Below are 22,208 nucleotides of genomic sequence, written 5' to 3'. Positions count from 1 at the left end.
AGAGACTAGAGACCAGAGACTAAAGACCAGAGACTAGAGACCAGAGACTAGAAAACAGAGACTAAATACCAGAGACTAGAGACTAAAGACCAGAGACTAGAAACCAGAGACCAGAGACTAGAAACTAGAGACCAGAGACTAGAGACTAAAGACCAGAGACTAAAGACCAGAGACTAGAGACCAGAGACTAGAAACCAGAGACTAGAGACCAGAGACTAAAGACCAGAGACTAGAAACCAGAGACTAGAGACTAGAAACCAGAGACTAGAAACCAGAGACTAAAGACCAGAGACTAGAGACTAAAGACCAGAGACTAGAAACCAGAGACCAGAGACTAGAAACTAGAGACCAGAGACTAGAGACTAAAGACCAGAGACTAAAGACCAGAGACTAGAAACCAGAGACTAGAGACCAGAGACTAAAGACCAGAGACTAGAAACCAGAGACTAGAGACTAGAAACCAGAGACTAGAAACCAGAGACAAGAGACCAGAGAATAGAGACCAGAGACTAGAGACTAAAGACCAGAGACTAAAGACCAGAGACTAGAAACCAGAGACTAGAAACCAGAGACTAGAAACCAGAGACTAGAGACCAGAGACTAGAAACCAGAGACTAGAGACTAGAAACCAGAGACTAGAAACCAGAGACTAAAGACCAGAGACTAGAGACTAAAGACCAGAGACTAGAAACCAGAGACCAGAGACTAGAGACTAAAGACCAGAGACTAAAGACCAGAGACTAGAAACCAGAGACTAGAGACCAGAGACTAAAGACCAGAGACTAGAAACCAGAGACTAGAGACTAGAAACCAGAGACTAGAAACCAGAGACAAGAGACCAGAGAATAGAGACCAGAGACTAGAGACTAAAGACCAGAGACTAAAGACCAGAGACTAGAAACCAGAGACTAGAAACCAGAGACTAAAGACCAGAGACTAGAAACCAGAGAGTAGAGACCAGAGACTAGAGACTAGAAACCAGAGACTAGAGACTAAAGACCAGAGACTAGAGACTAGAAACCAGAGACTAGAGACCAGAGACTAGAAACCAGAGACCAGAGACGAGAAACCAGAGACCAGAGACTAGAGACTAGAAACCTGAGACTAGAGACCAGAGACTAGAAACCAGAGACTAGAGACCAGAGACTAGAAAACAGAGACCAGAGACTAAACACCAGAGACTAGAGACTAAAGACCAGAGACTAGAAACCAGAGACTAGAAACTAGAGACTAGAAACTAGAGACCAGAGACTAGAAACCAGAGACTAGAGACTAAAGACCAGAGACTAGAAACCAGAGACTAGAAACCAGAGACTAGAGACCGGAGACTAAAGACCGGAGACTAGAAACCAGAGACTAGAGACTAGAAACCAGAGACTAGAAATCAGAGACAAGAGACCAGAGAATAGAGACCAGAGACTAGAGACTAAAGACCAGAGACTAAAGACCAGAGACTAGAAACCAGAGACTAAAGACCAGAGACTAGAAACCAGAGAGTAGAGACCAGAGACTAGAGACCAAAGACTAGAGACTAGAAACCAGAGACTAGAGACTAAAGACCAGAGACTAGAGACTAGAAACCAGAGATTAGAGACCAGAGACTAGAAACCAGAGACCAGAGACGAGAAACCAGAGACCAGAGACTAGAGACTAGAAACCTGAGACTAGAGACCAGAGACTAGAGACTAGAAACCAGAGACTAGAGACTAAAGACCAGAGACTAGAAACCAGAGACTAGAGACTAGAAACCAGAGACTAGAGACCAGAGACTAAAGACCAGAGACCAGAGACTAGAGACCAGAGACTAGAAACCAGAGACTAGAAACCAGAGACTAAAGACCAGAGACTAGAAACCAGAGAGTAGAGACCAGAGACTAAAGACCAGAGACTAGAAACCAGAGAGTAGAGACCAGAGACTAGATACCAGAGACTAGAGACTAGAAACCAGAGACTAGAGACTAAAGACCAGAGACTAGAGACTAGAAACCAGAGACTAGAGACCAGAGACTAGAAACCAGAGACCAGAGACGAGAAACCAGAGACTAGAGACTAGAAACCTGAGACTAGAGACTAGAAACCAGAGACTAGAGACCAGAGACTAGAAAACAGAGACCAGAGACCAAACACTAGAGACTAGAGACTAGAAACCAGAGACTAGAGACCAGAGACTAGAGACTAGAAACCAGAGACTAGAGACTAAAGACCAGAGACTAGAGACTAGAAACCAGAGACTAGAAACCAGAGATTATAGACCAGAGACCTAGAGACTAAAGACCAGAGACTAGAAACCAGAGACTAGAAACTAGAGACCAGAGACTAGAGACTAAAGACCAGAGACTAAAGACCAGAGACTAGAAACCAGAGACTAGAAACCAGAGACTAGAGACCAGAGACTAAAGACCAGAGACTAGAAACCAGAGACTAGAGACTAGAAACCTGAGACTAGAAACCAGAGACAAGAGACCAGAGAATAGAGACCAGAGACTAGAGACTAAAGACCAGAGACTAAAGACCAGAGACTAGAAACTAGAGACTAGAAACCAGAGACTAGAGACCAGAGACTAGAAACCAGAGACTAGAGACTAGAAACCAGAGACCAGAGAATAGAGACCAGAGACTAAAGACCAGAGACTAGAAACCAGAGACTAGAAACCAGAGACTAAAGACCAGAGACTAGAAACCAGAGAGTAGAGACCAGAGACTAGAAACCAGAGAGTAGAGACCAGAGACTAGAGACTAGAAACCAGAGACTAGAGACTAGAGACTAGAAACTAGAGACCAGAGACTAGAAACCAGAGACTAGAAACCAGAGACTAAAGACCAGAGACTAGAAACCAGAGACTAGAGACCAGAGACTAAAGACCAGAGACTAGAAACCAGAGACTAGAGACTAGAAACCTGAGACTAGAAACCAGAGACAAGAGACCAGAGAATAGAGACCAGAGACTAGAGACTAAAGACCAGAGACTAAAGACCAGAGACTAGAAACCAGAGACTAGAAACCAGAGACTAGAGACCAGAGACTAAAGACCAGAGACTAGAAACCAGAGACTAGAGACTAGAGACTAGAAACCTGAGACTAGAGACCAGAGACTAGAGACTAGAAACCAGAGACTAGAGACTAAAGACCAGAGACTAAAAACCAGAGACTAGAGACTAGAAACCAGAGACTAGAGACCAGAGACATTTAGAGAGACAGGTTATAACATCCAGAGTCGTTGTCAAATACTTGTGGAGCTTCAGGTTTTTATTTCATCTTTATTTCTGCATCTGGAATTTATTTTACTGCTTAGGATGTTAGATTCAGGAAAAAAGTGATTTTTATTCTCTTTTTGTGAAAATCTGTGTTTTTTTCTTTTCTTTAGAAATTAATTTTCTAAAGAAAAAAGTCATTTTTGTGTTTTAGATTTTTTTGCCCTTTTTTTAAAAAGGAAAAAGTGTGTAGTGATTTTTTTCTTCATCAACAAACGTTTTGCATTTTTTGTTGTTTGTTTTTGTTCAGAGGTCACGGGGTGGTCTGATAGAACATGAGACATCATGAGATTAGAGTCGGAGGTCGTCCCCCTGCAGCAGGTCGTCCCCCTGCAGCAGGTCGTCCCCCTGCAGCAGGTCGTCCCCCTGCAGCATGACGTCCAGGTGAGAGGAGCACAGCGTCACACGATCAATCAGTTAATTATCAAATATCCGATCAATCGCCTGCCTGATCAGATATCAGATCAGCTGTTGGATCATGTGACCACAGGTACCACCGCCAAAATAAAATAATAAAAACAAGCCTAAAATATCAACAAAACATTTGACATCCTGTCAACAAAATAAAACCAAAAAAATACAGAGCCACCCTTCACAATAAAAGACCTAAAACAAAGAAATTAAAGCACAAATAAAAAAACAGATTTTTTTTGATCATGAGAATAAAAATAGTCAAAGAACAGATCAATAACAATTTAATAATAATAACAATAACAATAATAACAATAATTGTTTGATATAATAATAAAAATAAATACATATAAATTAAATAAATAACAATAATCATTGTAATGATAATGAAAGAGCTGATCAGTGATAAATCAATAAGCAGCGGATGGAGGAGCAGAGAGGAGCTGCAGAGGAGCTACTGCGTCTCCTCTTTGTTTACATCATGAAGCCCCGCCTCCTGCTGCTGCCCAGCCATCTGACTGGCCGAGACCACAGGGGCTGCCAGGCCTGTGATTGGCTGAGGCCGTGTGAATGAATGACATGTGAGCATCATGAGGCTGTGCACGTGAGCTGTGCACATGCTGCTGGAGACACACACACACACAGACACACACATACATATGTATATATGTACATATATACACACACACACACACACACACACACACACAGTGATAATGAGGTCAGACACATCCTGCTGTTACTCTTACAAAGTATTTTTATTGTGCAGTATGAGTACTTTTACTGCAGTAAAATATGTAAATAGCAACTGATGTTAATAAATACCTGTGTGTGTGTCTGTGTGTGTGTGTGTGTGTGTGTGTCAGTGTGCGTTGGGTGTGTGTGAGGACAGATCAGCTGGTCGCCATGGTGAAGAGCTGGAGGAGGGCGGAGCTAAAAACACTGACCAGAACAAAACAGGTGGACAGAACAATAGGTAACACACTCAGGTGTGAATGTGTCCTCTGGTACGTCCTTAGGTGTGAATGTCTTCTCAGGTGTGAATGTGTCCTCAGGTGTGAATGTGTCCTCAGATGTGAATGTGTCCTCAGGTGTGAATGTGTCCTCAGATGTGAATGTGTCCTCAGGTGTGAATGTCTCCTCAGGTGTATCGTCAGGTGTAAATGTGTCCTCAGGTGTGAATTTATCCTCAGGTGTGAATGTGTCCTAAGGTGTATCCTCAGGTGTGAATGTGTCCTCAGGTGTGTCCTCTGATGTGAATGTGTCCTTAGGTGTGAATGTGTCCTCAGGTGTGAACGTGTCCTCTGGTATGTCCTTAGGTGTGAATGTCTTCTCAGGTGTGAATGTGTCCTCAGGTGTGCTCATCCGGTGGACAGCGCAGGTCGTTTCTCCTTCATGACATTTCATTGGCTGACTCCTCTGGCTGTTACCGCCCGCAGGAGAGGATGTCTCCTATTGGACGACGTCTGGCCGATGTCACAGCCAGAAAGTTGCCATGCCAACAGCCAGAGGTGGGAGAAGCTCAGGAATTCTTTAGTTTGAGCTGAAACTTTTTTGCCGACATTTCCCACAATCCCCCCTGCTGGCTCTCAGGTTGGCGTCCCTGTGGGAGGACGAGCGGAGGTCAAAGGGCAGCGGGGCGTCCCTGCGTCGGGTGGTTTGGTCTTTCTGTCGGACTCGTCTCCTGCTGTCCATCCTCTGTCTCACCGTCACACAGCTGGCTGGATTCACTGGGCCGGTGAGTCACCACAGGTCAGACCAGTATGACCAGTAATAAGACCAGTATGACCAGTAATAAGACCAGTATGACCAGTAATAAGACCAGTATGACCAGTAATAAGACCAGTATGACCAGTAATAACCTTATGTCCTGACTGTGCTCCTCCCTGTCTTTGACTGTGCTCCTCCCTGTCTTTGACTGTGCTCCTCCCTGTCTTTGACTGTGCTCCTCCTTGTCTGTGACTGTGCTCCTCCCTGACTGTGCTCCTCCCTGTCTGTGACTGTGCTCCTCCCTGACTGTGCTCCTCCCTGTCTTTGACTGTGCTCCTCCCTGTCTTTGACTGTGCTCCTCCTTGTCTGTGACTGTGCTCCTCCCTGACTGTGCTCCTCCCTGTCTGTGACTGTGCTCCTCCTTGTCTGTGACTGTGCTCCTCCCTGTCTTTGACTGTGCTCCTCCCTGTCTTTGACTGTGCTCCTCCTTGTCTGTGATTGTGCTCCTCCCTGTCTTTGACTGTGCTCCTCCCTGTCTTTGACTGTGCTCCTCCTTGTCTGTGACTGTGCTCCTCCCTGACTGTGCTCCTCCCTGTCTTTGACTGTGCTCCTCCTTGTCTGTGACTGTGCTCCTCCCTGACTGTGCTCCTCCCTGTCTTTGACTGTGCTCCTCCTTGTCTGTGACTGTGCTCCTCCTTGTCTGTGACTGTGCTCCTCCCTGTCTTTGACTGTGCTCCTCCCTGTCTGTGACTGTGCTCCTCCTTGTCTGTGACTGTGCTCCTCCCTGTCTTTGACTGTGCTCCTCCTTGTCTGTGACTGTGCTCCTCCCTGTCTTTGACTGTGCTCCTCCTTGTCTGTGACTGTGCTCCTCCTTGTCTGTGACTGTGCTCCTCCCTGTCTTTGACTGTGCTCCTCCCTGTCTTTGACTGTGCTCCTCCTTGTCTGTGACTGTGCTCCTCCCTGTCTTTGACTGTGCTCCTCCTTGTCTTTGACTGTGCTCCTCCTTGTCTGTGACTGTGCTCCTCCCTGACTGTGCTCCTTCTTGTCTGTGACTGTGCTCCTCCCTGTCTTTGACTGTGCTCCTCCCTGTCTTTGACTGTGCTCCTCCTTGTCTGTGACTGTGCTCCTCCCTGACTGTGCTCCTCCTTGTCTGTGACTGTGCTCCTCCCTGACTGTGCTCCTCCTTGTCTGTGACTGTGCTCCTCCCTGACTGTGCTCCTCCTTGTCTGTGACTGTGCTCCTCCTTGTCTGTGACTGTGCTCCTCCCTGACTGTGCTCCTCCTGCAGGCGTTTGTGGTAAAGCGTCTGCTGGAGTTCACGCAGCAGGAGGAGCATGCGCTGTGCCGGGGGCTGCTCCTGGTTCTGGGGCTCCTGTGCACGGAGCTGGTGCGATCCTGGTCTCTGGCTCTGACCTGGGCCCTGAACTACAGGACGGGCTGCAGGCTGCGAGGAGCCGTCCTCAGTCTGACCTTCAGCAAGATCCTGAGGCTTCGCAGTATCCGGGACCAGAGCGCGGGACAGGTGGTCCTCACCTTCACCTGCAGCCAGTGTGGACGCTGAGGACATAAAACCAGGAGCCAAACATCAGGAGGTCCAGAGACCAGATATTTATATACAGATATATATTTATGTATACACTATTTATATACAGTACATAGTATATATATTTATATATATACTGATATTATATACTATATTATATCGTATATTGATACGATGAAATGACACGTCGTCAGAAGCCCTGGACGTTTTCTCTTAAAAAGATTTGTCAATTTTTTTAGCTTCCAACATTTTTGGTGATTTTTAAAAATATATATTCTGACAATACTTTTGATTTTTCTGTTTTTCTTTAAAGTTTTGGTGATTTTTAAGGAAGACTTTTGGGGATTTTTTGGGGGGTCTCTAGTCAGAAAGAAATGTTTTTTTTTCCCTCTGATACTTTTTCCACTTTTGCTTTTTAAGGAAATATACTCGCAGCATTTCTTTTTCCCCAAAATGTTTCCAATTTTTGATGTTTTCTTTAGCAGTCCCAAAAATAAAACAGTTTATCAGCCATAAACTGTAAAAACAGAAATATCACAAAAGAATGGTAAAAACTGCAGACCTCAACAGTTAATGTTCCCAAAGTTCCCACGTTCAAATATAAAACTACAAACTTTATCAACATTAAATATTCGCTTTCTGGATACAGAGGAAAATATAATATAATATGATATGATATGATATGATATGATATGATATGATATGATATGATATGATATAATATAATATTATAATATAATATAATATGATATAATATGATATGATATGATATGATATGATATGATATAATATGATATAATATAATATAATATAATATAATATTATAATATAATTATAATATAATACAATATTCACAATATATCGCTCAGAAACCATTTACTGATCTTTGACTTCTGGTTTTATTTCAGTCCAACGTTTTGAAATTCTTCGTATTTTTCATCTTTTTCTGTCATCGTTTTCTCTGTCAGATGATAATCATTGACTCGCTGTCCCTGTCCCTCTGTCCCTGTCCCTCTGTCTCTGTCCCTCCATCTCTCTGTCCCTGTCCCTCTGTCTCTGTCCCTCTGTCTCCGTCCCTCTGTCTCTGTCCCTCCATCCCTCTCTCCCTGTCCCTCTCTCCCTGTCCCTCTGTCTCTGTCCCTCCATCCCTCTGTCCCTGTCCCTCTGTCCCTGTCCCTCTGTCTCCGTCCCTCTGTCTCTGTCCCTCCATCCCTCTGTCCCTGTCCCTCTGTCTCTGTCCCTCTGTCTCCGTCCCTCTGTCTCTGTCCCTCCATCCCTCTGTCCCTGTCCCTCTGTCCCTGTCCCTCTGTCTCTGTCCCTCCATCCCTCTGTCCCTGTCCCTCTGTCTCTGTCCCTCTGTCTCCGTCCCTCTGTCTCTGTCCCTCCATCCCTCTGTCCCTGTCCCTCTGTCTCTGTCCCTCTGTCTCCGTCCCTCTGTCTCTGTCCCTCCATCCCTCTGTCCCTGTCCCTCTGTCCCTGTCCCTCTGTCTCTGTCCCTCCATCCCTCTGTCCCTGTCCCTCTGTCTCTGTCCCTCTGTCTCCGTCCCTCTGTCTCTGTCCCTCCATCCCTCTGTCCCTGTCCCTCTGTCTCTGTCCCTCTGTCTCCGTCCCTCTGTCTCTGTCCCTCCATCCCTCTGTCCCTGTCCCTCTGTCTCTGTCCCTCTGTCTCCGTTCCTCTGTCTCTGTCCCTCCATCCCTCTGTCCCTGTCCCTCTGTCCCTGTCCCTCTGTCTCTGTCCCTCCATCCCTCTGTCCCTGTCCCTCTGTCTCTGTCCCTCTGTCTCCGTCCCTCTGTCTCTGTCCCTCCATCCCTCTGTCCCTGTCCCTCTGTCTCTGTCCCTCTGTCTCCGTCCCTCTGTCTCTGTCCCTCCATCCCTCTGTCTCTGTCCCTGTGTCCCCTCAGCTGGTGAACATGTGTTCCAGTGACGGTCAGAGGGTGTTTGAGGCCGCAGCAGTGGGCAGTCTGTTGGCCGGAGGCCCCCTGGTGGCCGTTCTCGGCATTGTCTACAATCTGTTGATTCTGGGCCCGACGTCTCTGCTGGGATCGGCTGTCTTCATCCTGTTCTACCCAACCATGGTCAGTACTGGGGATGTTAGCAGGACTTCAGGACAAAATAAAAAATAAAAATAGATAAAATAAATAAAGCATATATTTATTTTTTATTTTTTTTAAAAAAAACCAACAACAACAGTTCAGTAGTTTTTCAACACTTTCCAGCGATTTTTTTCCTTTTCTTTAAAAGTTTTTGGTGATTTTTAAAAACTTTTGTTGATTTCTTTCTTTCTTTTTGGTGATTCTTTTTTTATCAGAAAATTTTAGCAAGTTTATTTATTTTTATTTATTTTTTTTAACTTTTGGGCATTTTGTTTTGTTTGTTTTAAAGTTTTTATCATTTTTGTCCTTGGAATTTTTTGGCGTTTTTTTCCTTTACAAATATTTGGTGAATTTTTCAAATTCTTCTGCAATTTTTATTTTCTCTAAGAAACTTTGCAGATTTTTTTTCCTTTAATTGTCTAGCAATCTTCTTTTTAACTTTTTTTTTTTAATTGGTGATTTTGAAGGAACCTTTTTGGCTTTTTTTTTCTCTTAAAGGTTTTGGCGATTGTATTACATTAAAATTTTGGGTGATTGTTAAAAACTTAACAGCAATTCTTTTTTTTTTTTTACCGGGTTTGGTTGATCTTTCAAAGTTTTGGTAATTTTTCTCCAAAATTTTTGACAGTCCGTCAATCAATTAGTCATTAAATCAATCAATCAGTGGTTATTTCCTGAGCAGATGTTCAGCTCCAGACTGACGGCATTCTTCAGGAGGAAGGGGGTGGCCATCACAGACTGCCGGGTCCAGAAGATGAACGAGATCCTGAACCACATCAAGGTCATCAAGATGTATGCCTGGGTCAAGGCCTTCGCCCAGGATATCCAGAGTACGTACGCACCTGCACGTGCTCACCTGGACAGCCGGTTGCCATGGTAACAGTGACCGTGTCTGTTTCTCAGGGGTCCGTGAGGAGGAGCGGAGGATCCTGGAGCTCACCGGTTATTTCCAGAGTATCACTGTGGGCGTCGCTCCAATAGTTGTCGTCATTGCAAGCGTGGCAACATTCTCTGCCCACATGTTGCTAGGATTCGACCTGACGGCAGCTCAGGTACGGTACGTCACTAAGAGATAAAACATGACCTGTGAACGCTGGGCTCCTGACCTGTTTCCTGTCCCTGTCTGTAGGCCTTTACCGTGGTGACTGTGTTTAATGCAATGACCTTTGCCCTGAAGGTCACGCCGTTCTCCGTCAAGTCCCTGTCAGAGGCTTCAGTCGCCATGGAGAGGTTCAAGGTCTGACCTACTCACCTTCTGACTTACCTACCCACATTACAAGTCAAGTCAAGTCAATTTTATTTATAAAGCCCAATATCACAAAATATGTTTTGCCTCAGAGGCTTTACATCATACGAAATCCCGCTGCCCTTAGACCCTCACATCACTTAAGGAGAAACTCCCCAAAAAGAACCCCTGAAATAGGGAAGAAACCTCAGGAAGAACGACAGAGGATGATGAGGGATCCCTCTTCAGGACGGACAGACGAGTGATAGATGTTGTAAATAACAAATGAAATACAATCATGGCAAAAAGGAAAGAGAAAGAGAGAGGGGGAGAGAGGAGGAGAGAGGAGGAAAGAGAGGGGAGAGAGAGGCACAGCAATAATAGAAACAGATGCATGTCATATTACAATAATGGTAGATGTAAAATTACTAAATGCACTCTATGATAGCATGTTATGTTACGTGCAAATATTGTTGGTGTTGATAAGAGTCCCATGTATTGGCACAACCAGGACCCACAACACAGGCGTAGCTTCAGACAGGATCACAGCAACGGCAAACCCAGGACCACGATCAGGGCGAGCCAGAGGTACAGTATCTGTGCAGCCACAGCACGAGCACGGCCAGAGACAGGATCACAGCACCAGCACAGATGGATGGATGCATGGATGGATGGATGCATGGGTGGATGATGGATGGTTGATGGATGGATGGATGATGGATGGATGGATGGATGGATGGATGGATAGATGGATGGATGGATGGATGGATGGATGGGTGGATGATGGATGGTTGATGGATGATGGATAGATGGATGAAGGATGGATGGATGAGCTGAGCGGATCTGAAGTCCAATTTAGTCAGCGGTCCCTGTCTGTCCTCTGTCCTCCTTTCAGAATCTCTTTCTGTTGCTGGAGGTCGACAGCATCCGGGCATTGCCTGGCGACCCCCGGGTTGCCGTGGAGATGTGTGGTGCCAGTCTGGCGTGGGAGGGGGGCGGACAGAGCACTCAGCCCAGCCCGAGTGTCCGGACAAGCAGCAGGCTCAGACACAGGTAAACTGTCCCAGTCTGGTCTTCTTCTTCGGTCTGAAGGCTGAACCTTATTGGTCAGTCCCTACAGTGGGGGAGGAGCTAAATGCGTGGTCACTTTCAGGTGCAGAGACGGAGGAGTTCTTCAGGACGGGGAGGAAGAGGAGGAGGAGGTGACTGGCTCCCTGCTGAGAGGAGGAGGAGGAGGAGGAGGAGGAGATGTAGCCTGCAGTCCAGAGGAGGACGACGGGGAGGAGAAGGAGGTCTGTCCCCATCGCCCGCGCCTTCAGAGCACCCTGCACTGCATCACTCTGAGTGTCCAACAGGTGGGTCCAGCAGTCAGGTCCAGCACTGACACACCTGAGTCTGCACACTCAGCGTTCACACCTGTGTTACCTGTGTGTGTTCAGGGGAAGCTGGTCGGTGTGTGTGGAAGTGTCGGTAGCGGGAAAACCTCGCTGATCTCTGCCATCTTAGGACAGGTGACGTTACCTCCTGATGTCCAACATCTTGTTCACACTCGACTCAAGCTGGAACATACTGATTCCTGATTGGTGCATTCACAGATGACTGTGTTGGAGGGCAGTGTGGCCGTCAGAGGACGGCTGGCCTACGTGGCTCAGAAGGCCTGGATCCTGAACGCCACACTGAGAGACAACATCCTGTTTGGACAGGAGTACCAGGAGGACAGGTCAGAGGAAGCGATGTGTCCCCTATGAATTAGACCCTACAGATCATACGGTCCATAACACAAAGTTACAAAATTAATGTAAAACCGTGATACTCAACTTATGGACCCCCAAATCTGGCCCCCAATAGAGTGCCATGTCCCAGTCCTAACATGATAAAATATTAGAAATGTCCTGAAATCCTGGAAACGTCCTGGAGTCTTTGAAATGTCATAAAATCCAAATTACTGGCTCACGATTACTTGGATATCTTTGCATTTTCACTTTTGCAAACAGTTCATGAGGACAGTCTGGAGGACAGGTGGTCCAGATCTTAGACCAGGACTAACTTGTGGTTGTCTTTGTGTCTGTCTCTGCAGGTACCAGTCTGTGCTGAGTGCCTGCTGTCTCAGACCAGACCTCTCCTTGCTGCCCAACGCTGACCTTACAGAGGTGACATCACTTCCTGTTTAGTACAGACCATGTTCTCTAGGTCAAGGTCTTTTTTGACGACCCTCTGAGTCCTCATTTTTTTGTTTTCCTCGTTGTTCAGTTTTTTGAGACATCTGATATGTACATCATTAAAAAAGGGGTTAACAGGACGTCATGTTTGTTCTTCACATCATGACTTCCAGTGAATGCTGGACGTTTGTCCGAGGTCATGGTACTCTGCTGGAAAACCTACAAATACCAGAATGCACTGCGTTACAACGGAACAATAAATGCTCCCACTGATGGGTGACACATACGAGTTGGTTTTTGCTGGCTCATCCATAAACAAGGCGGCTTAGTATTAATGAACGATCTTAAATAACGTTGTGTTAAACGACACAACAAAGCATGTTGCCAGAATTTCCTTGAGGCCAACCGAAAGTGTGCTTCTGGAGACCCCTAGGCCAAACAGGTCCGAAAGGCCTCCTTCTTCTCCTTCGCTGCCTCCTCCACCAGCCAGTTCATTGGTTGCTGCCACAACAGGAACAGGGAACATTTTGACTGCAATCTTTAGCAGCTGCTTCCACAATGGAGGTTTTGAACATGGAAAACTCAGATTCCATGTTCCCAACCTCACCTGGGATGCACAAAAAGTTGTTCCGGAGATGCAAGTTGAAGATCTTGTGGAGTTTCCTCTGTGGGGTGTCAGGGCTCAGCCTTAGAGAGAGGGTGAGGAGCTCAGACATCCAGAGGGAGCTTGGAGTAGAGCAGCTGCTCCTTCACATTGAAAGGAGATAGTTGAGGTTGTTTAGACTGATCAGGATCCTCCTGGGTGCCTCCTGTTAGAGGTGCTCCAGGCACATCCAATGGGTAATTTGCTCCGGGGAAGATCCAGAACACGCTGGAGGAATTATATATCTCGTCTGGCCTGGGAACGCCTCGGGGTTCCCCAGGAGGAGCTCGAAAGTGTTGCTAGGGAGACGGTCATCTGCAATACTCCTCACGCTTCATCATTACTTCTTACTTATACAGTTCGGTCTGAGTTTTAGAAAGAGATCTAAAGTCTGTAGTTGAAGCAACAGCTCGAGAGCCAGAGAAAACCAACTGGATGATACATTTCTGTTTGGTCGATGTACTTAAAAACCCTCTCCTGTGGTCATGAGCTCGGTAGTGTCACATGCCTGAACCGACTCAACAGACTGACCCCCTTACCCTCTTTGAGCCCAGACACCCTCCAGAGGACACTCATTTCAGATCTCAGATTTCAGATTTCAGAGCTTTGTCCTCCGGATGAGCTCTTTCTGGACCACCTCGATGCAGCACCTGCATCACTGCTGATGCCAAACTGCCTGTCCATGTCATGCTCTATTTACCCTCACTGAGAACAAGAAACCAAAATACATTTGGAGGTGCTGACTCTCATCTCGACCGCTTCACACTACAAACCGCCCTGGTGCATGCTGGGAGGTCACGGTGTGAAGAAGCCAATAGAGCCACGTCACCTGCAAAGAGCAGAGATGAACCCGTTCATGTCTCTGTCCCATCAGATTGGCGAGCGTGGTGCAAACCTGAGTGGTGGACAGCGCCAGCGAATCAGCTTGGCCCGCGCCCTCTACAGTGACCGGGACGTTTACATCCTGGATGACCCGCTGAGCGCCCTCGACGCCCATGTGGCCAACCACATCTTCCACAACGCCGTCAGGAAGCAGCTTCGCCACAAAACCGTCATCTTTGTCACCCACCAAATGCAGGTGAACCTCCGCCGGATACAAGTACACTTTACTGCACAGGGTCGCCATGGAGATAATGTGGGTGTGTGTGTGTGTGTGTGTGTGTGTGTGTGTGTGTGTGTGCGCAGTACCTTGTAGACTGTGATGATGTCATCCTGATGAGGGAGGGGAGTATAGTGGAGCAGGGTAACCATGACAACCTGATGAAACTGAATGGAAACTACGCCGCCATGTTCAACCACTTCCAGGTGGGAGACACTCCGCACATTGAGGTAACTTCCTGTCTGTCCGTCTGTTTGTTTGTCCATCCATCTGTCCATCCGTCTGACTCACCTTTTCTCCTGACTGTTTCAGGCTCCCAGCAGGAAGTCCGGTGGTTCTCAGAGGAAACTGGCAGACAGTAAACCAGCATCAATGAAGAGGAACATATCGGTCATCAAAGATAACGGTAACATGAAACCACACTTCTGATCTCATCTTTACTTATGGAATAACTCAGGACATCCAGGATTTTAGGACATTTCAGAGATTTTAGGATATTTAAGGGATTTTAGGACATTCAAAGATTTTAGGATATTACTATACTTTCAGCACATTAGTATTTTACAATGTTTCTGTTTTGTTTGTTTTTTGACATTTCTGTTGTTTTTTTTTAACGTTTGTGGTCATGTAACATTGAAGGGGAGAAGCAGCAGAGTGGGGGTGTGGCCTGGCCCGTGTTCCGGCTTTACATGGCGGCGTGTGGTGGCTCCACCTCCTGCCTGCTGATCCTGGTCCTGTTTATTCTCAGTGTGGGAAGCTCTGCCTTCTGCCAGTGGTGGCTCAGCTACTGGATCAACCAGGGCAGCGGGGTCAGACACCTCCTCCTCATCACCTCCTCCTCCCCATCACCTCCTCCTCATCTTCATCATCATCTTCATCACCTCCTTCTCGTCATCAGGACCTCCTCAGTATCTCCTCTTGACCATCCTGCTTTCATAAGATCTCTCCTCCTGACTCCTCCTCTTCCTGCTCATCCTTTCATGTCTCCGCCGTCCTGCTCCAGAACGCCACAGAAACCCGAGGCAACAGTTCAATGGTGAGCATCAGCATGAAGGACAATCCCCTGATGCAACACTACGCCGCTGTGTACGCCTCCTCCATGGGAGTCATGCTCTTCTTCAAACTCATCAGAGGCATAGTCTTCGTCAAGGTCAGGACGTCACCGACCTCACCGACCTCACAGACCTCACTGACCTCACAGACCTCACAGACCTCACTGACCTCACTGACCTCACAGACCTCACCGACCTCACCGACCTCACAGACCTCACTGACCTCACAGACCTCACAGACCTCACTGACCTCACAGACCTCACCGACCTCACAGACCTCACTGACCTCACTGACCTCACAGACCTCACCGACCTCACTGACCTCACAGACCTCACTGACCTCACAGACCTCACAGACCTCACTGACCTCACAGACCTCACAGACCTCACCGACCTCACCGACCTCACAGACCTCACCGACCTCACCGACCTCACAGACCTCACTGACCTCACAGACCTCACCGACCTCACAGACCTCACAGACCTCACTGACCTCACTGACCTCACTGACCTCACAGACCTCACCGACCTCACCGACCTCACAGACCTCACTGACCTCACAGACCTCACCGACCTCACAGACCTCACTGACCTCACTGACCTCACAGACCTCACCGACCTCACAGACCTCACAGACCTCACAGACCTCACCGACCTCACCGACCTCACAGACCTCACTGACCTCACAGACCTCACCGACCTCACCGACCTCACAGACCTCACAGACCTCACTGACCTCACAGACCTCACCGACCTCACCGACCTCACAGACCTCACCGACCTCACAGACCTCACAGACCTCACTGACCTCACAGACCTCACTGACCTCACAGACCTCACAGACCTCACCTACCTCACAGACCTCACCGACCTCACAGACCTCACCGACCTCACCGACCTCACAGACCTCACTGACCTCACCGACCTCACCGACCTCACAGACCTCACAGACCTCACTGACCTCACAGACCTCACCTACCTCACAGACCTCACCGACCTCACAGACCTCACTGACCTCACAGACCTCACAGACCTCACTGACCTCACAGACCTCACCAACCTCACCGACCTCACAGACCTCACAGACCTCACCGACCTCACAGACCTCACAGACCTCACTGACCTCACAGACCTCACTGACTGGACTCAGATGTTGAGCCCCAACACTTTCAAAGTTACAGTAAAACAAACCACATATGAATAGAACTGCACCAAACCACACCAATAAACTGCACATAATCTAAACTGCACATATAAAATATTGCACACACCCTGCTGTTAAAAGCATCCTGTAACTATTGAACAGTCCCTGCAGCTGGACGCAGCGTTGTTGAAAAGTCTTATAGGCGCTGTGTATCATATCTGCCGTTGAATCTGTCCTGCAGGGAACTCTGCGGGCCTCCTCCAAGCTGCACGACCAGCTCTTCCACAAGATCCTCCGCTGCCCCATGAAGTTCTTCGACATCACTCCCACCGCACAAATCCTCAACTGCTTCTCTAAGGACATGGACGAAGGTGAGGGACTGTCCCTACTGCTGCCGCCTGACCCTGAAACTTTACTGAGAACCTTTTTGCATTTCTCTCTGCAGTCGACACCCGTCTGCCCTTCCAGGCCGAGATGTTCATCCAAAACCTCATCCTGGTCTTCTTCTGTCTCGGTGTCATCAGCTGCATCTTCCCGTGGTTCCTGGCGGCGGTGGGTCCCCTGGTGTTGCTGTTTGCAGCGCTTCACAGTGTCTCTCGGGTTTTCATCCGGGAGCTGAAGCGGCTAGACAGTGTGACCATGTCGCCCTTCATGTCCCATATCACCTCCAGCATCCAGGGCCTGGCCACGCTGCAGGCCTTTGACCGCGGAGCCGACTTCCTCCACAGGTCAGGGGTGGAGCCACCAGGAGGGCAGAGCTATACCCACGTACCATGGCGGTTTCTGAGGGTCTGACTGTGTGGTTGTTTTCAGGTACCAGGTTCTGCTGGACCAGAACCAGGCTCCATTCTACCTCTTCAGCTGTGCCACGCGCTGGCTGGCGGTGCGTCTGGATGTCATCAGCGTGGCTCTGATCAGTGTCACCGCCCTCATGATGGTCCTGATGCACGGGCAGATCCCTCCCGCCTACGCCGGCCTCGCCATCTCCTATGCTGTCCAGGTACGTCCACAGCATCTTCCAACAGTTGGACACTGCTGTCCCAAACAGGTGGACACGAGGCGTGACACCGTCCCTCTGCAGTTAACAGGGTTGTTCCAGTTCACGGTCCGCCTGGCCTCTGAGACCGAAGCTCACTTCACCTCGGTCGAGAGGATTCATCACTACATCCAGGTACGCCTTCCTCGTTTCAACGCTTTCAAAACCAGTGACAAGGGCGTCCAACAGGAGTGCAGCTCTAAATGTGGCGTTGCTCGCACATGTATATATTTATATATTTATATATATATATATATATATATATATATATATATAGTCCAGGTGACGTTGTACTCTACATCAGCACTCATGGAACGTCTCTCGACCAATCAAATTGCTTGGTTGGAACTAACTGTATATATATATGTATATATAATAGCTGTTTCAGGGTTAATTCAATGTAGAAAACCCGTTAAAATATCTCAAATTTATCACAATCCATTAAAGTCTGCATCATAAACCTGATACCTCACAGGCCCCTTTAACTTTCTGTCTGTGTGTCAGTCTCTGTCCCAGGAGGCCTCTGCCCGGGTCAAAGGCAGGGCCCCTCCAGCTGACTGGCCCCAGCAGGGGCAGCTGGAGCTCAGGGAGGTGCAGATGAGGTACCAGGAGGACTTCCCTCTGGTCCTCGACCGGGTCTCCTGCAGCATCCGGCCCAGAGAGAAGGTGGGCATCGTGGGCCGCACTGGATCAGGTAGGACGGGGTCTCTGTGGGGCCACGGGGTCAGACCGAGAGAACTCTGATGTCCGTCTGTCCGTTTTCAGGGAAGTCGTCTCTCGGTGTGGCGCTGTTCCGGCTGGTGGAGTGCTGCGGCGGCTCCATCCTGATCGACGGCGTGGACATCAGCGACATCGGACTGGCCGACCTGCGCAGCAAGCTGTCCATCATCCCGCAGGATCCCGTGCTGTTCGCAGGGACAGTCAGGTAGGACACACCTGAGAGGACAGACGCAGCGTAAGCGAGAACAAATAGCTTCAGATCAGTTTGTCTCTGCAGGTCCAACCTGGACCCGTTTAACCGCTGCAGCGAGGAGCAGATCTGGGACGCTCTGGAGAGGAGCCACATGAAGGAGTGTGTGAGTACACACACACATACACACACACAGACAGAAACACACACACACACATTACTTCATGGAAGACGACAGAAACCAGGGGGCCCCAAACATGTGTAACACTTCAGGACGTTTCTGTGATTTTAGGACATCAGTGTCTCAGCTGTGTCCTCTGTGGGGGCTGTGGGGGATCCTCCTCTGGCTCTTTTTTGATGCTGTTTTATGTCTCTGACACCTGATGGAGACTAAAAGGACAAAAACAGTTCACAGAGTCAATCACTTTGTTTTTACTGTGAATGAAAATGAAATGTTCCGGGGGCCACCAGGGGCCCCATCAGGGGCCAGAGGCCGCAGGCCTTAGGTTGAGTATCATGAAAGTCTGATGACCAGTCTGTCTGACTTCCTGTGTGTCCTGTCTGTCCTCCTGTCTCTCTGTCCTGTGTGTCCCCCGTCTGTCCTCCTGACTGTTCCATTGTGTGTCCCCCTGTCTCTCTGTATGTCCTCAGGTGTCCCAGCTGCCGCTGCGGTTGGACTCAGAGGTGCTGGAGGACGGGGACAACTTCTCTGTGGGGGAACGTCAGCTGCTGTGTGTCTCCAGAGCTCTGCTGAGACGCTGCAAGGTGAGACACACACGGGTAGGCTCTACCCCCCTCCGTGGGTCCTGTCATCTGATTGGTCGGCTCTGGCCCCTCAGGTGCTGATCCTGGATGAGGCGACGGCGGCCATGGATGCGGAGACAGACGCTCTGATCCAGGAGACCATCAGGAGCTCGTTCCAGGACTGCACCACGCTGACCATCGCTCACCGCCTCCACACTGTCCTCGCCTCCGACCGCATCATGGTGCTCAACCAGGGACAGGTACTGACCCCGCCCCCTGCCTGCGGCCAGTAAGAGCACAGCTCACCTGTGGGTCACTCACTCAGATGTTGACGTGTTTTAAATCAGTGTTTCAGATTCAACCTTCACTTATTTCAACCTGCGTAGGAAAGTTAATTCACACAACATATTTAACCGTTAAACACAACTCAAGTTACTGACGCGAGTTACATTACGTGAAAAAAGCCTTTCATCCAGGAGACCGCTGTTTATGTCCGTACGTAACCAAAATACAACGTGAACTTAAGTTACAAACACAACTTAAGTTACGTACAGTATGTAAGTTAAGTTACGTAATGTGCACAGTTCAGGTTACATATGTAAGTGAATTCATGTGAAAAACACAGGACTTTCATCCAGGACACGCTGTTTGTGTCCCGCGTGAAATTTCAATGTTAACTTATTTTAATTTGCATATGTCACTCAATTTAAATAACTTACTTAACTTACAAACGCAACTTTAGTTACAGTCGTAAGTTACGTGACAAACTGAGGACTGCCACCCACGAGACGCAGTTTGTGTTCCACATGAAACCAAAATTAAATTATCATTATTATTGTTGTTGTTGTTGTTATTATTATTATTATTATTATCATGAGTCCAGGCTTCTTTAACTGAACAGAAAAATGAATATTTAAAAATGTGTCTTATCAAAGTCTTGGAAGTGAAATAATAACATTATTATTATTATTATTATTATTATTATTATTATTATTATTATTATTATTATTATTATTATTATTATCATTATTATTAATAATAATAATAATAATAAATAAATAAATAAATAAATAATAATAATTCAGAGTTCTTGTTCCTGCTGACGATCCGTCTGCTATTAAAAATAATAAATGAGGAAATGATGACAGAGCTGTGATCTGATTGGTCCAGGTGGTGGAGTTTGACAGGCCGTCCAAGCTGCTGGCCAATGAGAACTCTCGGCTGCGCTCCATGCTGGCCGCCATGGAGACCAAGGTCTCCGTCAGAGGATGAAGATGAAGATGAAGATGAGGATGATGAAGGTGCTGCTCTCGTACTGTATTGACTCTCTTTGACTTCCTTTTGTTTCTTTGTTTCCTCGTGTTTTTACTGCGATGATGACCTGGCAGCATCTGATTGGACGCCTGCAGAGCGACGCGGTGATTTTTCGGCCTCCTGTCCTCTCACATCAGTGTCTTCTGACGCTGTCTCTGAAAAGTTACATCTAAAGTTACTTTGAATTATAGTTACTTTTAAAAAACAAAAAAAACAGGTTTCTGTGAATAAACGGAAAAACAAAATGTGCCAACAAATAATAATAATAATAATAAATAATTAAGTTGAAAAAAAGGTTTTTAACCTGATAAACTCAGGTTTAGTATATAATATTTAATAAAATGTTGCTGCCTCTGTAAGAGGCTGGAAATATTTAGGGACTGTTCTTTATGTGTCAGAGGAGGGGGTGTCTGTTAGGGACTGTGGTTTATTTGAGAGGAGGGGAGTGACCCTTTAATGTTTGAAAGTTCAAAGCTGAAGCTGAAATTCTGGAGCTGAAAAAAAGCCTCAGTGGTTTTTCACTCTGCTGCTGGTTAGTTCATGTAAACGCTTTATTTTGAATTCAATTTTGATGAGATGGAGAATAAAATGTTGAAAGAAAATAAGAAAGGGCCAAAAAAATAGAAGAAAAAAAGGCAAAATTTCAAAAACAAAACAAAAAAACAACAAGACTTTGAAGAGAAAAGAAAAAACACCACATTTTTGAAAGAAAAAAAAACAATTACCAAAAAAATACAAAAAAAGGCAAAGAAACAAAAAACCCACAGAAATTTGGAAAGAAAAAAACCTAAAACGTTTAAAAGACAAAAACCCCACAGTACTTTGAAAGGGAAAGAAAATTGCAGACATTTAAAAAAAAATTCTTTGAAATGTGTCAATTTTTTAAGAAAAAATGTGTCAATTTTTCTTTATTCTTTATTCTTTTTTGCATTTTATAAAGAAAACATTTTCTTGGTCTTTAAAATGTTTGTTGTTTGTTTTGTTTTTGTTTATACTGACTAACCTGTTTGTGTTTATCGTATTTTGTATGACGACTGAATAAAATACTATTATACTAAAAAAAATGAAAAAGGAAAAATAATTGTCCAAATATTTTCTTTCTTAATTTCTCATAACTTATTTGCATTTTTTTATTTCCTTTTTTGTGTTGATTTGGGCCTGTGGGTTGGGAAGGCGGGTTTTCTTTAACCCCCCCATAAATAACTCACAGTCCCTAAAGTCTTTGTCTGTAGTTGCAGGTTTCTGATCGAAGCAGCAAACTCAGCGAAGTTTCTCACAATTACAGCTGCAGTTTCACCTTCTTATAGTTTTAGTTATAGTTTGTGTCAGATAACTGATCCATCAGCTGATCCATCAGCTGATACATCACTGCTCCTGAACTGATCCAGAGTCAGACTGAAAGTGTAAATAAAAGCAATAAATGAGGTGAATGTGTGACTCCAGGTGAGTCCTGCAGGTGTGAACGTCTCTTCTTCTCTTTTTAAAACGTGATGACTTCCTGCCCGTCAGCTTCTTTGTCATTATTATTATTATTATTGTTAATAATAAGAGAGACAGTGTTTGCCGTTTGTCCTCAAGTCTCAGCACTGAGGGACAAAACCACCAAAATACTCAGACAGGAAGTCAAGAGTGCAGTCATGTGACCGGTCATGTGATTGCGTCATTTTGTGTGTTCATAAGGGCCTTATAGCATGATGACATCATAACTGCTTTGTTCGGGGTGTTAAAAATTGTCAGAGTTATTTTAAGATGAATTGTTTGTGTCTTTCAAACACACACACACACACTTTCTCATACTAAACACTAGTTAAAATATATAAACAAGTCAAATAGTAGATAGATATAGATAATAACATGCTACTATTATTAATAA

At 46.5% G+C, this 22,208-nt stretch overlaps 1 protein-coding gene across 9 annotated transcripts in view; it reads left to right on the top strand.

The window, feature by feature from the left end:
* Nucleotides 1-21,794, top strand: part of abcc5 (ATP binding cassette subfamily C member 5) — a 24,128-nt gene extending 2,334 nt beyond the window's left edge. Inside the window, exons 2-30 of one of the 9 annotated variants that reach the window (XM_088078380.1) lie at nt 3,503-3,636; nt 4,530-4,639; nt 5,019-5,174; nt 5,257-5,401; nt 6,661-6,894; nt 8,818-8,991; nt 9,674-9,839; nt 9,913-10,061; nt 10,139-10,246; nt 11,130-11,287; nt 11,388-11,589; nt 11,674-11,745; nt 11,830-11,954; nt 12,312-12,384; nt 13,911-14,114; nt 14,222-14,365; nt 14,448-14,541; nt 14,775-14,944; nt 15,139-15,285; nt 16,573-16,702; nt 16,777-17,059; nt 17,145-17,331; nt 17,413-17,502; nt 17,872-18,061; nt 18,133-18,292; nt 18,365-18,443; nt 18,929-19,042; nt 19,117-19,310; nt 20,192-21,794. In XM_088078380.1, coding sequence (XP_087934506.1) covers nt 3,538-3,636; nt 4,530-4,639; nt 5,019-5,174; nt 5,257-5,401; nt 6,661-6,894; nt 8,818-8,991; nt 9,674-9,839; nt 9,913-10,061; nt 10,139-10,246; nt 11,130-11,287; nt 11,388-11,589; nt 11,674-11,745; nt 11,830-11,954; nt 12,312-12,384; nt 13,911-14,114; nt 14,222-14,365; nt 14,448-14,541; nt 14,775-14,944; nt 15,139-15,285; nt 16,573-16,702; nt 16,777-17,059; nt 17,145-17,331; nt 17,413-17,502; nt 17,872-18,061; nt 18,133-18,292; nt 18,365-18,443; nt 18,929-19,042; nt 19,117-19,310; nt 20,192-20,345 — 4,311 coding nt within the window. In that variant the 5' untranslated portion in view covers nt 3,503-3,537 and the 3' untranslated portion in view covers nt 20,346-21,794. Of the gene's footprint in view, nt 1-3,502; nt 3,637-4,529; nt 4,640-5,018; nt 5,175-5,256; nt 5,402-6,660; nt 6,965-8,817; nt 8,992-9,673; nt 9,840-9,912; nt 10,062-10,138; nt 10,247-11,129; nt 11,288-11,387; nt 11,590-11,673; nt 11,746-11,829; nt 11,955-12,311; nt 12,385-13,910; nt 14,115-14,221; nt 14,366-14,447; nt 14,542-14,774; nt 14,945-15,138; nt 15,286-16,572; nt 16,703-16,776; nt 17,060-17,144; nt 17,332-17,412; nt 17,503-17,871; nt 18,062-18,132; nt 18,293-18,364; nt 18,444-18,928; nt 19,043-19,116; nt 19,311-20,191 lie in introns of those variants that run through there. The other 8 variants (XM_088078378.1, XM_088078376.1, XM_088078379.1 and 5 more) reach the window with 8 other exon arrangements.
* Nucleotides 21,795-22,208: the final 414 nt, after the last annotated feature.

The sequence above is a fragment of the Plectropomus leopardus genome, chromosome 6 (assembly GCF_026936395.1).
Source record: "Plectropomus leopardus strain MGB_pleo_1.0 chromosome 6, ASM2693639v1, whole genome shotgun sequence".
NCBI lineage: Eukaryota > Metazoa > Chordata > Actinopteri > Perciformes > Serranidae > Plectropomus > Plectropomus leopardus.
This window is presented reverse-complemented; position numbering and strand designations above follow the sequence as displayed.